This window comes from Amblyomma maculatum, chromosome 8, assembly GCF_055883805.1.
Source record: "Amblyomma maculatum isolate TAMU_Amacu chromosome 8, ASM5588380v1, whole genome shotgun sequence".
In the NCBI taxonomy this organism is placed as follows: Eukaryota; Metazoa; Arthropoda; class Arachnida; order Ixodida; family Ixodidae; genus Amblyomma; species Amblyomma maculatum.
Genome location: NC_139351.1, coordinates 110,195,868 through 110,214,169, shown reverse-complemented (window position 1 = coordinate 110,214,169; position 18,302 = coordinate 110,195,868). Strand labels below are relative to the sequence as shown.

Below are 18,302 nucleotides of genomic sequence, written 5' to 3'. Positions count from 1 at the left end.
AGCACAATGTCAAGAGCTGGTGGCGTGCGTGTAGCCTTCACTTCAGCGTGGATTGTGTCAGTCATTGCCTTTCTATCAATGAGTGCGCGAAAAACAAGAGCAAAGAAAGACGAGCAGGAGGAGGCATTATTCTTTCCCATTTTTCTAATGCCAGTGGCCGCAGTGATTCTCAGTAAGAAATCACTGTGAAATGACCTCAGTAAGAGGTCGTTTCGGAAAATAGTCCTCTACTGACGGAACGTATTCTACAAGCAGAGATTTTGTTAGAGGAATAACCTTAGTGCTTTTTAAATGTGCAAACAAGGAGGGATCATAGTGGTTCCTACTGGCCTATACAAAAAAAAGGCAGCACAGGCATTTAAGAAAGATTTTGTGTTTTTGAAGAAGAAAGCCATCATGGTACGCAATGAACTGCAGTTGGCCAGGCTGGCCAAGGTGATCAGTGTTTGAAAGAGAGTTGCCTTGAAGAGTTTTCCCATTAAAATCTCACAAAGTGCTGTTAACATCTGCTTGGGGAAGAAGAGGTTTGTGAGTGGGATGTACTTGGGATATTGTGTTTAACCAAAGGAATTACAGCACCAAATTTTTGACGAACCACACAGAAAGGCGCATGGGACAGGCGCCTGTCCCGTTCGTCGTTTTGTGTGGTTTGTAAAAAATTTAGCACTGTATTTTCTATTGGTAAAATGCAATGTCACACCAACAAGCCCAGGAAGAGATACTGTTCAGTTTATTTGGGAATAGAGGAAGAAGTTATGGGTGAGTGTGAAAGAGAAATTTCCGGTTTCGTTTCATATTACAGCTGGTAGTGTGCGCTTGTGTTGCGTTTCTATAAACATGTTTGTCTAAGTTGCGCCGCAGATCTGGGTACTATCCACCAACTCGCTCGTCAAGCCGTTATTCCAAGAACCATCAACATTGCTGCATACGTTGACATTACTGGCTCCTCAGCACATTCCCAATTACAAGCAAGTTACACCTTACAGCACTGCTGGCATTTGCATAAATACAGAAAACAGCGAATGTTTCTACATTCATCAGAAATTTATTGCAAAAAAGGACAAAGAACAAAGTGCCAAGCATTATGTGCAAAACATAAATGTAAGCAATGCTGGCAACTGCCACACATACTACTGTTCTGCTTCTCAGCCAGATGGCAACGGGACAAAAATAGCACTGCCCATGATTATATATCCTTGAAAGCCCAATGATGGTGCTTCAATAGTAACAAGAAATTAGCGTTAGCTGCACAGAAGGTTAAAAATAGTCATTCACATTTTAGGAGTTGTTCACAAGGCTAGCAGTGGCACCTTATGTACTTACCATATGGCCACAGCTGACAGTCCATTGAATATAACCATCACTGTGCTACTTCAGCCAATCATTGCTGCACTGTAGTACAATGTAAACCATAGTACCGGGCAGAAGAGAATACATCAGCTTGAATTTCGTTCTCACGCATTAAGTATTCGTTGTCAAATGCTGAGAAGGTGCAAGACCTCAAATATGATGCTCAGCAATCAGAGGGCTGCACACACGTATTAGCGTTTCTAACACGCAATAGTAGAATTCAACCTGTGATTATTGGCATGTGACACAGATTGCGCAAAGGCCGTATACTCCAAGCATTTATTAGCTGGTTGCAGTATATACAGTTAACGTTTGTTATTTGCCTTGATATACAGAATGAAAGAAAAACACCGCCATTGAAAATATGGTTTGACCAACACATGTGCAGGCACTGCTTTCTAATTAAAACAGCACTGGTTCCAAGCTAATATATCATTGTTTCATTGGTGTATCATTCGTTGTTTACCACCTCCTTTTGTGCTTTTCTTGGTCAAGGTTTTTATGTTAGGCCAAGAAAGATCCTGTAGCCATAACATTTCAAAACACACAAGTGTGGGAAGCACCCAGGTCAATCACACACCTGCTGCTTTTTCTGTTCTGATGAAATGACCCTGGCACCTGTGCCCATGGCTCTACAAGAGCCAGCCAGATCAAAGAATCCATGCCAAATGATGTCTACAGTAAATACGCCACAAAAGTTCGAGTGCAAGGGTTCGAGCACTTACAGTGAGTGGTAATGCAGGCAAGCGAGCTTACTGCAATACAGGAATGTTGGGCTCATTTCATTTAATTTGCTCAGATTTATTTTTATTAGACTGGAAAATCCAAATGCATGTTTAAGAAAAATGAGATCATGTGCAGATATAAGTGTCACATTTTCTCCGAAACCAAGAAAAAACAAAAGAACGGTGCTTTGTTGTGCCATGGGCAAGTGAATTCTGTCAGAAAGAATAGCTCAAGCACTGACAACAGTCATGGCACAAAACTTCTCGCTGTCACACACAACAATGTCTCTGGGTGTAAGAAGTTTGGTCATTTGACTCCAACCTAAGTCAATGTTGATGGATGAAAATAGAGGTGCTGTGATGTTTTCAGAACTGATCAGAAGCTTTCTACAGGAGCAATGTGCAGACAAGCCCATTGTTAAAAAACATTTTCCAAAGGGAAATAAGATGTCATGAGAGCTAAGTACAAAAAGCAGACAATGAAAATTAACAAATGCACAACAGTTTTCTACACTGCTGTGAATTGAATAATGTATATGCAAGTACTTCAGCAAAATTCACAACTTTATTCAACCGTGCAAGCATTTATAGCATGGCCACAAATCTAACCCATTATCTAGACAACACTTAACACAAATGATAGGAATCTAATAACATTTCATAGCACATAAGCACTTAAACTTGACGTATGCGATTTATATCTAACTAGGTGGCCGTTTTTTGGGTAGTGCAGCCACTAGGAGTCATCATATTATTCAATTCCGTTTGAAAACATGCTACACCTAAAACCTCCAAGGTTAGCAAACAATTTGAGACACTGCACGTTTTACTTTTTCATCAATCCAGCATAAGTCAATCTTGATGGATGAAAGTAGGGGTGCTGAGATGTTTTCAGAACTGATGAGTAATGTCAAAAAAATTTATAGCACTCAAAATACAAAATAAAGAATGCCGCCACCGCTCTCATCTTCTCCGCAACTCTAAGAGGCAGCTAGTAAAATGGCGTGCATAATAAAATGCTACATATCATTTAAAGCATCTTGCTGATGCGAACAATGTATGCCGTGATACAACCAAAGATCACAGAAGTCTGAGAGCTCAAAAGGTTATTGTTTTCAAAGCAAATGCTTCAGAAGCAGCCCGTGCCAGTTTAATTTGACAGCATGGAAATACTTTTTTAGACTAATTAATGCACATTATGTACTACAAACAACAAACACCTAAATACAGGTTAGGGAGAAACCCTCGTCGTAGTAAAAAGATAGCACGTTGCTAGCTAGTAGCAGGATGGGTATTAAAACAATGGGCTTTATGGAGATTAGCTTTTTGCCTTAATGATTGTTTCCTTTGTGGTGTTCCAAATCATGCTTCCTTGTAAATGCCTTAGGGCACAAGTCGCATTGGAATAACTTCACACCCTTGTGAGATAGTACATGTGATACAAGGTGCGCATTTTGCGAAAACGCCATGGGGCACAGCTGGCACTGGAACGGCCTTTCACCTGTGTGCGTACGTATGTGCATCACCAGGCTACTCCTTACTGAAAAACCATGGCCACAGTAATGACAACGGTATGGATGTTTGCCCGTATGAGTCATGATATGGCTCTGCAGGATTGATTTTTGGGCAAACTTTTTGCTGCAACGGTCGCACAGGTATGGACGCTCACCCGTGTGGGTGCGGAGGTGCCTATTTAGGTCACTTTTAAAGTTGAATCTTTTGCTGCAGTGGCTGCACTCATGCAGCTTCTTGCCTTCTGGTGTTGGTTTACCCTGGTGTGAGCTGGTAGAAGGCTCTGTGCAGTACCCCGTGAGGTTTTGATCCAATGAATCTTCACGTGTGTCATGCTCGCAGGTTGTGGTACCTGGGCCTGCATATGAAAGGCATAAGTTCAGTAAAAGGAGAGAGCCAACATCAAATAGAAGATAATTTGCACCAGGAATAAGATATACAATATTTTCCGGTTTATAAGACGCACCCCTCATATTTAGAGGATTTAAACGAAAAATAACTGGTATATAAGACACACCTCAATTTATTCAAGTTAGGGAAATAGGACTTGACTATATATGCTTTCTCGACCATCACGGGCTAAGTGCCTGAAAGAAAATTTGTTACGTACATTTGCGAATGACAGAAAGAACGAAGCAACACTCATGTGCGAAAAAATTCTCCCTCAGCAACAGCAGGAATACAATTATTACTCAAAGCTGTGAAAGGCTTCGTATTGGTACGCAGTAATCTATTTCTCGTGACAGTGCTCAGGTGTCTTCTTTCCACTCATAATTACTGCAGATATCATCGCTGCGCACGGGCGCTCTGACGCACGTGGCAAAACACACATGCAAAAGCCAGCATAAAATGTTGCAAATCGTAACTGGAAAAGAGATTCGGCTCGATGTGGCTTGTCTTGGTAGCGTGGAAAGCACGAGGAGCATGAACCTCGTCACCTTTTGGCATTCTGCCAGTGAGACAGCTATACAATTGAAGAACTATAACAACTGTTTATATTCTAATCGCAGGCTTCGCGACGGTTACCGTTTCATGATGAAGTTTGGGTATGAACATTGCACAAAACCAAATAAAGAAAATGCTCATAAGATGCACCGTTGTATAGGATGCACTACCCAAAATTTTGCCAAAAAATCGCGTCTGATACACCGGAAAATACAGTAATACATGCGCAAGGCAATTTCATCAACAGCTGTGGCAACTTGTCTTAAGTTAAATTCCCTTTCTATAATCCCTAGCACACAAACTAGGCAACACAAATCTAGATCACACTTATCTGTTCATTTGCAGAATGCTTACAAGCAACTTCAACCAACTGTCCAAAGCTGAACATATAACAAAGTTGAATTCATTAGGTCAGAACTCTACACTGAAGCAAAATATCCCTATTATGAGTGATGCATAATGTTCAAAAATTCTCAAAATGGAAAAAAGCTGCATTGATATGACCTTTCAGGCTTTCACAACAGATGCCTTTTTTAGAAATTATATCATTATAGGGTATCCTTTAAGAAAAAGAACAACGAAATGAGCTAATTTACATAATTTGATGACGTCCAGACAAGAAGCCTGCAGGCATAGACAGGCACGTGTAGTAAAGAAGAGCACAAATCACTATTATTGTCAGTTGTGAATGCTGCATTACAATCAAAGATATTTCAGGTTGTTTTGCCATGAGCAACGCATCCACAAATATAATTTTTCCAGGCCTACTGTATCTTTGGCAGGCTGCACTATATAAAACCTGATTCGACGTATATTGCAGAGTATGCTGGAATTTCAAGCATTTATTTGACAAAAACAAATTTCGTTATTCTGTTTGCTCCATATTACATTTCATGCTCTCGGCATCATGAGGCTGCGATTCTGAAAGGTCATACTCACAAAAACGGAATACATATTAGCACTTAGTAAAACTCTTTCCCATTGGCCAATGCACACCAGTTACTGGCTTCATGACAGAAACTGCCATCTATGCAGGCTTAGAAAGTAATGAGTGTCAGTTAGTTACGAGCAACGAAGCTCTGCACGAACTTGAAAAAGCTTCTTCAAACCGGTTTGAGAAACACAAAGGAAGCTTTCTGAAAGATCAATCAGAATTCCTAATGCTTACTCTGGTTCCAATAAATGCGTCATTTCTAACACACAGAAAACTTTTCAGTTTCTGACAGATGCCGAAAAACCTCAAGCCAAAACTAATATACTTTAGCCCACGAGAATGCAAGAATTCAGGGTGCAAGCTGAATGCACAAACAGCTCTATATTTTTTAAAGAACCAGCATGGTGTGTATAATGAAACGCCTGTCACTTCTGACCATGTAAAATGAACAAGAGTACAGATAGCACAAGTAAAAGCATGACGGAAGAAAGTAGCAGCCCGAAGTGAATCAGGATTACTGGCTTTTGTAAGCAACGCTGACACACTCTCCTACAGAAAATGAGGCATGCATCCCATTATAGGACAGTCACATGGTCAGGCCAGATGCCTACAGGTCTACAAAATGCATTCGTATAGGCTTCTATCAACAGCTGCTAGGAAGGGAAAACAATGCAACATATTTTTGCAAAGCGGCTTTCCACACACTTTGTAAAGTAAAAAAACACAGTAACAAGGAAAAGAAATTTTGTCACAATGCCAAAGGATCTAGGCAAGACATGTGGAAGAGTTAAGGCAGTAAAGCAAGTTACAAGATCATAGATGACGCACTAAAGACTCGGGTCACCAGTGAATAATTTATCTGAGTGCTTCTTTCCCCTAGAGCCTTCACTGAAGAACTTGAAAGATCCAAGGATAAAAAATAAATCACTCAGCCGATATAGTTCTAAAAATAGTGTCTTGTACACTGGTTTTCTCACAGACCCCCCCTACGCCCCCCCCCCACCCCCCATGCCATGATGTCATTATAATTCTTTGACAAACTTTGAGAGCCTTTGCTCAAGACAATCCCCTCATATTGAAAAACTCAGCGAAAAGTACACACAAGATGCACCATATTTTTCCACTTAGAGTGAACATATATACTCAACTATATGATCCTTGTGCGACGAACACAAAATGCTCCGAGCCTGTCAGAACACTCCTGACACACACAAAATCTGGCACACACAGAGCAGTGACACTATTTTTACTAAAAGCCTTCGAAGGATTCACCTTCTAAAATGCAATCAAAAAGCTTGTCGATTTCTGGCAACAGCGCTTCAGACATCTACTTCGCACTCAGAATTATCGATCTGATTGTAATCGTGCCGGACCACTCGTGTCCGGCACAATACACGCCAGTGGAAAACATATGCAGTAGTCACAACAGTTGCAAATGGAAAGTGGAATGAGCTGTCTTGTAATGGCTATGTGGAAGGCAAGGAGCCCGGATGTCATCATCTTGTGGCATTTCCTATTACAAATGCTTGCGGCCTGCGAGGTGCCCATAGACTTCATAGTCACGGAAGGCGTTACCATCGCTGTTTCACAATGAATTTCCCTATGGAACATAGTCCAAAAAAGAAGAAAAAAATGCACAGTTGCAAGGATGCACCAGCAAAATTTTTGTACACAAAATGTGTGTTATACACCGGAAAATACAGTCAAGAGTGAGGTTATGATAGACTGGAATTTGAACAAAAATGATGAGCACAGTCTCTTGCCAATTATTCCAGAACAATGTGGGCTTCATCTTCACAGGTGAAAAAAGGCAGTATTTAGTTTATATGTTTCTTACTTCTGAACCAGATACAAGACTATACTGAGGGCACACCGATTTCGATTTGCAGTGTATTTAAACCTATTTTGTATGCACTATGACACAAAAGGAAGACTGTTCTATTGTGGTTCATTTTATACTCCCCGATTCAATTTTTCACCAATTGTTTCAGAAGAAAAAAAAAAAAAACAGATGCACCAAAGATATCAGTAAGAGCAGATCTACATCAGGTATTGCCATCATTAGAATCTCAGCCTCCACACATTCAACACAACCCTTAACTTTGGCAAGCTCTCAATGGGTGTAATACGAAGACGTAAAATACGACCTTGCCTCTACCTTATTAATTGAAGCCATCGCAGTTGAGTGAATTCAGATTCTGTGCCACTAGATATATAATGGATGAACGGATGGAACATGAAAGCGTCCCCTTTGAAATAGGGTAATGGTGGCTGCCACCATGCTCGGATGTTTTCTTTTCAAAATATATTGAAGTTTGTTACAGACCAGTCCCCAAATTCATCATTCAAATAACTAAACATATATTTCTACACTTCCGACTTAAATTCACCTTTCTGCTTTTCAGCCACCCATCTTCCAATAGCTTTTTCTAACAGCCACCACAGATACCATCTCGTTAAAGTTCTCTGATAACAACAAAACTCGCCAGCACGTTGGTGTTCTCTCACCGCAGCGGTATCGGTCATCAATCTACATTTTCTTTTCCGATCGCAGATGAAATGCTTGCTGACAGGCAGCCGCTACCGATCGCCACATCTGGCAAGGAAACTCACTGATCACTATATCCAAGGGCCTCAGGGAGAGAAACTACAGAAAAACCTCATTACACGAAACATTCAAAGGACACGAAAAAGATGTCGATTGTAAACAAAAAATTTTAAAAGCACAATGTTGATCAGTTTATTGCACATCAGCATTAAATGCATTCACACGCAATAATAGGGAATGGTTCAGGAAAGCTAAAAGAAGTTATTCATACTAGTATGTATTTTTGTGAGTGAAGAGTGTATTCCTTGCCATATTCTGGTGCTTTCTTCTTTGTAAGGCTTTCTCCATCCTTCATTATGAGAAGAACATCTAATGCTCCATACTAATGCTACCCTCATTATTTTCCCCGAGCGCTTTGGCTGCTGTACAGATCAGTGTACCATTCCCCGGCTACTTTGACAAACTCATCCATTTTAGTCGATATTGTCAACCTTGCCTATTCGGACATAGATCAGAATTTTGGCATCTTTTACAATCTTTGCTTTCTTAGTTCAAGTAATACAGCAAAAATGGAAGGGTATAACACTGCACACTTATGTCACAAGCTATGGCTTTGTGAAAAGTATGAGTATCACTGTGGGACAGCAGTAGTTCCGAAATATTCTTCATTGGGAAAGTTGTATTCCTTGTGCTCACAATTATGGTTGATGCCTGCAACACAAAAAACAGCAAAATTATCAGCAATAAAAAGACCCAAAGCAACATGTATGTGAATATTGGGTTTTATGGGATATCAGAAGGTAAGAGAGACCGGCTAACATGTGCTAAGCACAGTGCTGGAGAAACCTCAGCATTGCGTTAAAGGAAGATTTTTAAATTCCGTTTCCTTCATAACACTTCCTTCCATTTGAAATTCAATGCACAATAAGCCTGCTGTTGCATTCCTTCGAAAAAGTAAGTTGGGATTCGAAGAAATGCATTTAATGTAAAATTCTGTGAAGTGCTTTTGCTTTAGTTCTTAAATTTTTCTGCTAACAAATAATATATGGCTCACTGTGACCGCCTAGTCACAGTTCAGAAACGGCCTTCCTCATTTTCAGAGTATCAAGTTATGCATGTCCTATGCGAAGGCAGCATAAAAAAAAACTTCAGCTGTTGAGAAAACAGCCACCAGCAAGATGTGGTATTCTAACACAGAGGTGGTATTTTAACACTAGGTCATTTAGACTCTATGTACACAAGGCACATAGTACAAAAGCAATGGTAATTGTTGAAGCAGCTGCCCTTGTTTCATGGTCTGTCAAAAGACTGCCTGCATGAAAACCAACAAGATACCCTCGGCTTTATCCATCCAGGAGAGAGAAAGAGAAGGACTGAATGCATGAATCTGGTCATATATTTCTCAATCAGCTCAGCCATAGCAAAGTCTGTGCATTTATGGAGGTTATGAATCACGGACATATGTGACACTTATCAGATTGAGAACAGACAGACCATGCAGGCATTTGTTTTACCAATAAATATATTACACACAAGTGAACAAACCACCACAATGTCAAGGCAGAAGGAGGTCTGATTGGGGTGCTATAACCTTGTACCTCTTTCAGCATAAATATCCCTTACGACTCTTTGCATCACATAGTTCAAAGATAATTCCCGAACGTAAGTCTGTTCAAGGTGCAGTTAAGCAAGAAAATCAGATCATCTAGCTTTTATCGGCTGCAATTATATACCCGATTATGCATAATGTTAATACAAACTGAGAAGCTACAGAGCTGACAACACAGTAAGTAATGTGGCTTAAAACTAACATATCCAAATAAACAAAGACAGTCTTGCACAGACATTATTGAGCAATGCTGAGTATATATCTAATGAAATATCACCAAAAGGATAGCATGATGCCAGATTCCTTACGATATAAAAAGGAAATTAGCAGCTAGACTCCAACATGCTTGAAACTCGGAATGTGAATACCGAGAACAACTACAGCAAGTAAAAAATTATGGTTGGTTTATTTTATGGAGCTTAATATCCTGTGGGGATAGACGTGTATCCCACTTTCCTTTCTAACCAACGACGAGCGCAGCCGAGTGACGAGACGACGTGCGCTCGCTAGGAGAAGGTGGGGGAGAAGGCACTTAGCGTTTCCCTCGCTTCTCATACACAGCGACACCACAACATCGCACTGGTAACTTAGGGAAGGGTATATTCTAAACGCGAGGAGGAACAAATTGCATCTCGTCGTCATGACCCGAGAAGCAACCGATTACTTTTCGGTATGCAATACAGACAGGAATAAAACCGCGGTGCCAGCAAGGGAAGGGTCTTGCCTCGCCTGCAACTGGGGACTTTCGACATACGACCCTGACCTTCTCTGTCGGCCGACGACGAGGACAACCTGGAGAGATACCCGAACCCTTATGCTATCGGATAGAGCATTCTTCCGCAGTGTGTTTTGTAGTCTTATGTAAGGGTTATTAAATAGTTACCTAGCGTGCTCAGTCGTTGCCTATTTCGTACGACCTACCGTGTCTGCGAATCTACACCACGGGTTCGAGACACGTGTCGCGTACGAGTAACGCCTGCGTGCAGTTGGTACGGGAGCTTGCCTACCCCACCGGCTGTGCATAGCCGTAATCCCATAATTCCAAAGCGACTTAGACTATGAGAGACAACGCAGTGTGTTTTGTAGTCTTATGTTAGGGTTATTAAATAGTTACCCAGCGTGCTCAGTCGTTGCCTATTTCGTACGACCTACCGTGTCTGCGAATCTACACCACGCGTTCGAGACAAGTGTCGCGTACGAGTAACGCCTGCGTGCAGTTGGTACGGGAGCTTGCCTACCCTGCCGGCTGTGCATAGCCGTAATCCCAAACCGACTCAGACTATGAGAGACAACACAGTAGCAGGCTTTTCGAATCTTTACCGCACTAACATCGCACAACAGTGCAGGGTTTGATCCCACATTCTTAGGCACAACAGTTGAATGCCTTAACTACTGCATCACCATGGCGGGTTGTAAAAAGCTATTCAGATGCAATAAAGTAAGCACAGAACACAAATCCCCTATCACTAATGCTTACTACAGAAGTGACGTACGTTTTGTCTCAGCAAAAGAAAAAAAAAAATCTGCTATACCCTCTCACATGGTATGCACTACATAATAGTGTACAAAGCAAACATGGAGCTTTTTAGAGCATGCTCCCTCTCCATGTGATCTCTTTGCTTCAAGAGAATATCACATCCTTCATGTAACAGATTGGTGGCATTATGCCAGATAACAAACACTGTAAATATTGCACCATATAGTGAATGGAGTGGCTCGTCATACACAATTTTTGGCAGGCATTAATTTGTCCTCTGTAGTAACATCAATGTTTGTCTGAAAAGTAAGGCCCTTTATATTTATATTTACAAAGCATACAGCCATACACGGGCCAAAACCATATTAGCTTACATTGCCCTCTCCGTCAACTTTTACAACTTTGTCCATTGGTAAACAACTCAATAACAGTTGAGATTACATTGCAATATGTGTTCAGCAGATATAAAAGTGTTTTGTAAATTTCATGAATTTTCTAGCAAGCTGCCTTTGAGTAAAAAGTGACTGGCATCACTTCTTGGCTTATCTCTAATAGATATTATTTGCATGAACCTTCACATGATTACTTGAAAGGCTACAACAATTCAGTATTGCTATTTCCATCAATGCAACATTTACCATAAAAGTTTGCTACCCTGAAAAAATTTACCGCTTGCACCTTGCAATGAAACTCAATGAATTCGCTTTCAAAAGACTTGAACATATTAATTGACTAGAAAAATATTTAATTATGCAAAAGCATTAAGCGAGTATGATCGCGCTTACGTGGACGCAAATCTTGTAAAACTTGTCAGCATGTTTGCATCGATAAAAGAAAAGTTGGGAAAACAAGAACGATTGTATGAGGTAGAGAAGCTCAAGAAAGGCAGAGCTAGGTCAGATTAAAGAGTAATTAAGAGGAATCAATGGAAACAATAATTAGAAAGGAATTTGCCAAAAAATGACAAAACGGGGATGCGCTTTCGGTGACACCACACCGATGCCATTGCAATGGGGAAGCCGCAGTGACATAATGGCGCCTCCTAGCAACGTGTGGCGTCAAGAGAGAGCGCAGCGTCGCGATGCAAAAAACGCCGCTGCCCGACGTCACGGCGTACCCTAGCACAATGTCAAGAGCTGGTGGCGTGCGTGTAACCTTCACTTAAGCGTGGATTGTGTCAGTCATTGCCTGTCTATCAATGAGTGCGCGAAAAACAAGAGCAAAGAAAGACGAGCAGGAGGAGGCATTATTCTTTCCCATTTTTCTAATGCCGGTGGCCGCAGTGATTCTCAGTAAGAAGTCGCTGTGAAATGAACTCAGTAAGAGGTAGTTTCGGAAGATGCTCCTGCTACTGACGGAACGTATTCTACAAGCAGAGATTTTGTTAGAGGAATAACCTTTGTGCTTTTTAAATGTGCAAACAAGGAGGCATCAGAGTGGTTCCTACTGGCCTATACAAAGAAAAGGCAGCCCAGGCATTTAAGGATTTTGTGTTTTTGAAGAAGAAAGCCATCATGGTACGTAATGAACTGCAGTTGGCCAGGCTGGCCAAGGCGATCAGTGTTTGAAAGAGAGTTGCCTTGACGAGTTTTCCCATTAAAATCTCACAAACTGGTCTCGTTGATTAGATGCATTGGGAGTAAACGTGAATCGTGGCAGCTGCAGGTGCATGGTGGTTTTTTTCTAGTTTGTGAAAATGTGGCAGAAGTTATGGCTGTCATGCTTGGACGATGTGAGTGATGGGCTTGGATGTGAGTGCTGTTAACATCTGCTTGGGGAAGAAGAGGTTTGCGAGTGGGATGTACTTGGGATATTGTGTTTACCCAAAGGAAATACAGCACGAAATTTTTGACGAACCACACAGAAAGACGTATGGAACAGGCGCCTGTCTCGTTCATCTTTTTGTGTGGTTTGTCAAAAATTTAGCACTGCATTTCCTTTTGGTAAACTATAATGTCACACCAACTAGCCCAGCAAGAGATACTGTTCAGTGTACTTGGGAATAGAAGAAGAAATTATGGGTGAGTGTGAAAGAGAAATTTCCGGTTTCGTTTCATATTACAGTTGGTAGTGTACGCCGGTGTTGCGTTTCTATATACATGTTTGTCTAAGTTGTGCCGCAGGTCTGCGTACGATCCACCAACTCGCTCGTCAAGCCGTTATTCCAAGAAACATCAACATTGCTGCATACGTTGACATTACTGGCTCCTCAGCACATTCCCAATTACAAGCAAGTTACACCTTACAGCACTGCTGGCATTTGCATAAATACAGAAAACAGCAAATGTTTTTACATTCATCAGTAATTTATTTCAAAAAAGGACAAAGAACAAAGTGCCAAGCATTATGTGCAAAACATAAATGTAAGCAATGCTGGCAAGTGCCACACATACTACTGTTCTGCTTCTCAGCCAGATGGCAAGGGGACAAAAATAGCACTGCCCATGATTATATATCCTTAAAAGCCCAATGATGGTGCTTCAATAGAAACAAGAAATTAGCGTTAGCTGCACAGCAAATTAAAAATAGTCATTCACATTTTAGGAATTGACAAGACTAAGAGTGGTACCTTATGTACTTACCATATGGACCACAGCTGACAGTCCATTGAATATAACCATCACTGTGCTACTTCACCCATTCATTGCTCAGCTGTAGTACAATAAAAACCATAGCACTGAGCAGAAGGCAATACAGAAGTGAATTATATGCGCTTTTTTTTTTTTTCACCACGCACGAAACCTTCACAGGAACAGTTACTAACATTACACCATTTTGAATTGTATTCATGCAAACCTGGCCATTTTTGTACTTGGATAAAAATAGTTACATCACTTGCATTTCATTCTCACGCATCAAGTATTCGTTGTCAAATGCTAAGAAGGTACAAGACCTCAAATATGATGCTCAGCAATCAGCAAGGGCTGGACACACTTATTAGCGTTTTTACCACGCAATAGTAGAATTCAACCTTTGTTTTTTAGCATGTGACACAGATTGCGCAAAGGCCGTATACTCTAAGCATTTAATAGCTGGTTCCAGTATTCCAGTATATACAGTTAACTTTTGTTATTCGCCTTGATACAAAGAATGAAAGAAAAACACCGACATTGAAGATATGGTCCCCAACAAACACATGTGCAGGCACTGCTCTCTAATTTAAAATAGCACTGGTTCCACGCTAGTGTATAATTGTTTCATTGGTGTATCATTCGTTGTTTACCACCTCCTATTGTGCTTTTCTTTGTAAAGGTTTTTATCCTAGGCCAACAAAGATCCTGTAGCCATAACATTTCAAAACACAACAGTGTGGGAAGCACCCAGGTCAATCACAGACCTGCTGCTTTTGCTGTTCTGATGAAATGACCCCGGCACCTGTGCCCATGGCTCTACAAGAGCCAGCCAGATCTAAGCAACCATGCCGAATGATGTCTATAGCAAATACGCCACAAAAGTTCGAATGCAAGGGTTCGAGCACTTACAGTGAGTGGTAATGCAGGCAAGCGAGCTTAATGCAATACAGGAATGTTGGGGTCATTTCATTTAATTTGCCCAGATTTATTTTTATTATACTGGAAAATCCAAATGCATGTTTAAGAAAAATCAGATCATGTACAGATATAAGCGTCACATTTTCTCCGAAACCAAGAAAAAACAAAAGAACTGTGCTTTGTTGTGCCATGGGCAAGTGAATTCTTTCACAAAGAATAGCTCAAGCACTGACAATAGTCATGGTACAAAACTTCTCGCTGTCACACACAGCAATGTCTCTGGGTGTAAGAAGTTTGGTCGTTTGACTCCAACCTAAGTCAACGTTGATGGATGAAAATAGAGGTGCTGTGATGTTTTCAGAACTGATCAGAAGCTTTCTACAGGGCCAATGTGCAGACAAGCCCATTGTTAAAAAAACATCTTCCAAAGGGAAATAATATGTCATGAGAGCTAAGTACAAAAAGCAGACAATGAAAATTAACAAATGCACAACAGTTTTCTACACTGCTGTGATTTGAATAATGCATATGCAAGTACTTCAGCAAAATTCACAACTTTGTTCAACCATGCAAGCATTTATAGCACGGCCTCAAATCTAACCCATTATGTAGACAACACTTAACACAAATGATAGGAATCTAATAACATTTCATAGCGCATAAGCACTTAAACTTGACGTATGCGATTTATATCTAACTAGGTGGCCGTTTTTTGGGTAGTGCAGCCACTTGGTGTCATCATATTATTAAATTCCCTTTGAAAACATGCTACCCCTAAAACCTCCAAGGTTAGCAAACAATTTGAGACACTGCACTTTTTACTTTTTCATCAATCCAGCATAAGTTAATCTTGATGGATGAAAGCAGGGGTGCTGAAATGTTTTCAGAACTGATGAGTAATGTAAAAAAAATTTAATGCACTCAAAATACAAAATAAAGAATGCCGCCACGCTCTCATCTTCTCCGCAACTCTCAGAGGCAGCTAGTAAAATGGCGTGCATAATAAAATGCTACATATCGTTTAAAGCATCTTGCTGATGCGAGCAATGTATGCCGTGATACAACCAAAGATCAGAGAAGTCTGAGGACTCAAAAGGTTATAGTTCTTCTCAGAGAAAATGCTTCAGAAGCAGCCCATGCCAGTTTAATTTGACAGCATGTAAATACTTTTTTAGACTAATTAATGCACATTAAGTACTACAAACGACAAACACCTAAATACAGGTTAGAGAGAAACCCTCGTCTGAGTAAAGAGATAGCACGTTGCTAGCTAGTAGCAGGATGGGTATTAAAGCAATCGGCTTTAAGAAAATTAGCTTTTTGCCTTAATGATTGTTTCCTTTGTGGTGTTCCAATTCATGATTCCTTGTAAATGCCCTAGGGCACAAGTCGCATTGGAATAACTTCACACCCTTGTGAGATAGTACATGTGGTACAAGGTGCGCATTTCGCGAAAACGCCATGGGGCACAGCTGGCACTGGAACGGCCTTTCACCTGTGTGCGTACGTATGTGCATCACCAGGTTATTCCTTACTGAAAAACCATGGCCACAGTAATGACAACGGTACGGACGTTCGCCCGTATGAGTCATGATATGGGTCTGCAGGGTTGATTTTTGAGCAAACGTTTTGCTGCAACGGTCGCACTGGTATGGACGCTCACCCGTGTGGATGCGGAGGTGCCTAGTTAGGACAGATTTCAAGGTAAATCTTTTGCTGCAGTGGCTGCACTCATGCAGCTTCTTGCCTTCTAGTGTTGGTTTACCCTGGTGTGAGCTGGCAGAAGGCTCTGTGCAGTGCCCCGGGTTGTTTTGATCCAATGAATCTTCACGTGCATCATGCTCGCAGGTTGTGGTACCTGGGCCTGCATATGAAAGGCATAAGTTCAGTAAAAGGAGAGAGCCAACATCAAATAGAAGATAATTTGCACCAGGAATAAGATATACCATATTTTCCAGTTTATAAGACGCACCCCTCATATTTAGAGGCTTTAAACGAAAAATAACTGGTATATAAGACACACCTCATTCATTTTATTCAAGTTAGGGAAATAGGACTTGACTATATATGCTTTCTCGACCATCACGGGCTAAGTGCCTGAAAGAAAATTTGTTACGTACATTTGCGAATGATAGAAAGAAGCAACACTCATGTGCGAAAAAATTCTCCCTCAGCAACAGCAAGAATAGAATTATTACTCAAAGCCGTGAAAGGCTTCATCTTGGTACGTAGCAATCTATTTCTCATGAAAGTGCTCAGGTGTCTTCTTTCCACTCATTACTGCAGAAATCATCGCTGCGCACGGGCGCTCTAACGCACGTGGCAAAACGCACATAAGGAACAAGAAAACACACATGCAATAGCCAGCATAAAATGTTGCAAATCGTAACTGGAAAAAAGAGTCGGCTCGATGTGGCTTGTCTTGGTAGCGTGGAAAGCGCGAGAAGCATGAACATCATCACATTTTGGTATTCTGCCAGTGAGACAGCTGTACAATTGTAGAACTATAATGACTGTAAATATTGTAATTGCAGGCTTCGCGACCATTACCGTTTCATGATGAAGTTTGGGTATGAACATTGCACAAAACAAAATAAAGAAAATGCTCATAAGATGCACCGTTGTATAGGATGCACTACTGAAAATTTTGCCAAAATATTGTGTCTTATATACCAGAAAATAGAGCAATGCATGCAGAAGGCAATTTCATCAACAGCTCTGGCAACTTGTCTGAAGTTAAATTCCCTTTCTATAATCCCAGCACACAAATTAGGCAACACAAATCTAGATTACACTTATCTGTTCATTTGCAGAATGCTTACAAGCAACTTCAACCAACTGTCCAAAGCTGAACATATAACAAAGTTAAATTTATTAAGTCAGAACTCTACACTGAAGCAAAATATCCCTATTATGAGCGATGCATAATGTTAAAACATTCTCAAAATTGAAAAAAGCTGCATTGATATGACCTTTCAGGCTTTCACAACAGATACCTTTTTTAGAAATTATATCATTTTAGGGTATCCTTTAAGAAAAAGAATAACGAAATGAGCTAATTTACATAATTTGATGACGTCCAGACAAGAAGCCTGCAGGCATAGACAGGCACGTGTAGTAAAGAAGAGCACAAATCACTATTATTCTGTCAGTTGGGAATCCTGCATTACAATCAAAGATATTTCAGGTTGTTTTGCCATGAGCAACGCATCCACAAATTTAATTTTTCCAGGCCTGCTGTATCTTTGGCAGGCTGCACTATAAAAAATCTGATTCGACACATATTGCAGAGTATGCTGGAATTTCAAGCATTTATTTGACAAAAACAAATTTCGTTATTCTGTTTGCTCCATATTACATTTCATGCTCTCGGCATCATGAGGCTGCGATTCTGAAAGGTCATACTGACAAAAACGAAACACAGATTAGCACTTAGTAAAACTCTCTCCTATTGGCCCATGTACACCAATTACTGGCTTCATGACAGAAACTGCCATCTATGCATGCTTAGAAAGTAATGAGTGCCAGCTAGTTACGAGCAGCGGAGCTCTGCATGAACTTGAAAAAGCTTTTTCAAACAGGTTTGACAAACGCAAAGGAAGCATTTTGAAAAATCAATCAGAATTCCTAATACTTACTCTGGTTCCAATAAATGTATCATTTCTAACAAACAGCACACTTTTCAGTTTCTGACAGATGCCGCAAAATCTC

The 18,302-nt window shown here is 40.7% G+C and overlaps 1 protein-coding gene across 1 annotated transcript; it reads right to left on the bottom strand.

Annotated features, from left to right (window-relative positions):
* Positions 1-724: 724 nt before the first annotated feature.
* On the bottom strand, positions 725-16,587 carry LOC146182184 (uncharacterized). The gene is made up of 2 exons (XM_084575911.1): positions 15,919-16,587; positions 725-3,945 (listed from the first exon to the last, which is right to left on the bottom strand). Exons 1-2 carry the CDS (start codon positions 16,568-16,570, stop codon positions 3,407-3,409), a joined length of 1,191 nt encoding a protein of 396 aa, XP_084432037.1. The 5' UTR covers positions 16,571-16,587; the 3' UTR covers positions 725-3,406.
* Positions 16,588-18,302: the final 1,715 nt, after the last annotated feature.

What these genes read in the sequence shown, in the direction of transcription:
- LOC146182184 (XM_084575911.1), bottom strand. Translation starts at nt 16,570, where the DNA reads ATGAGGGGTGCGTCTTATAAACTGGAAAATATGGTATATCTTATTCCT. An exon ending in CCACAAAGGAAACAATCATT is followed by an intron (nt 3,946 to 15,918) that starts AAGGCAAAAAGC and finishes TTTCATATGCAG; the next exon opens with GCCCAGGTACCACAACCTGC.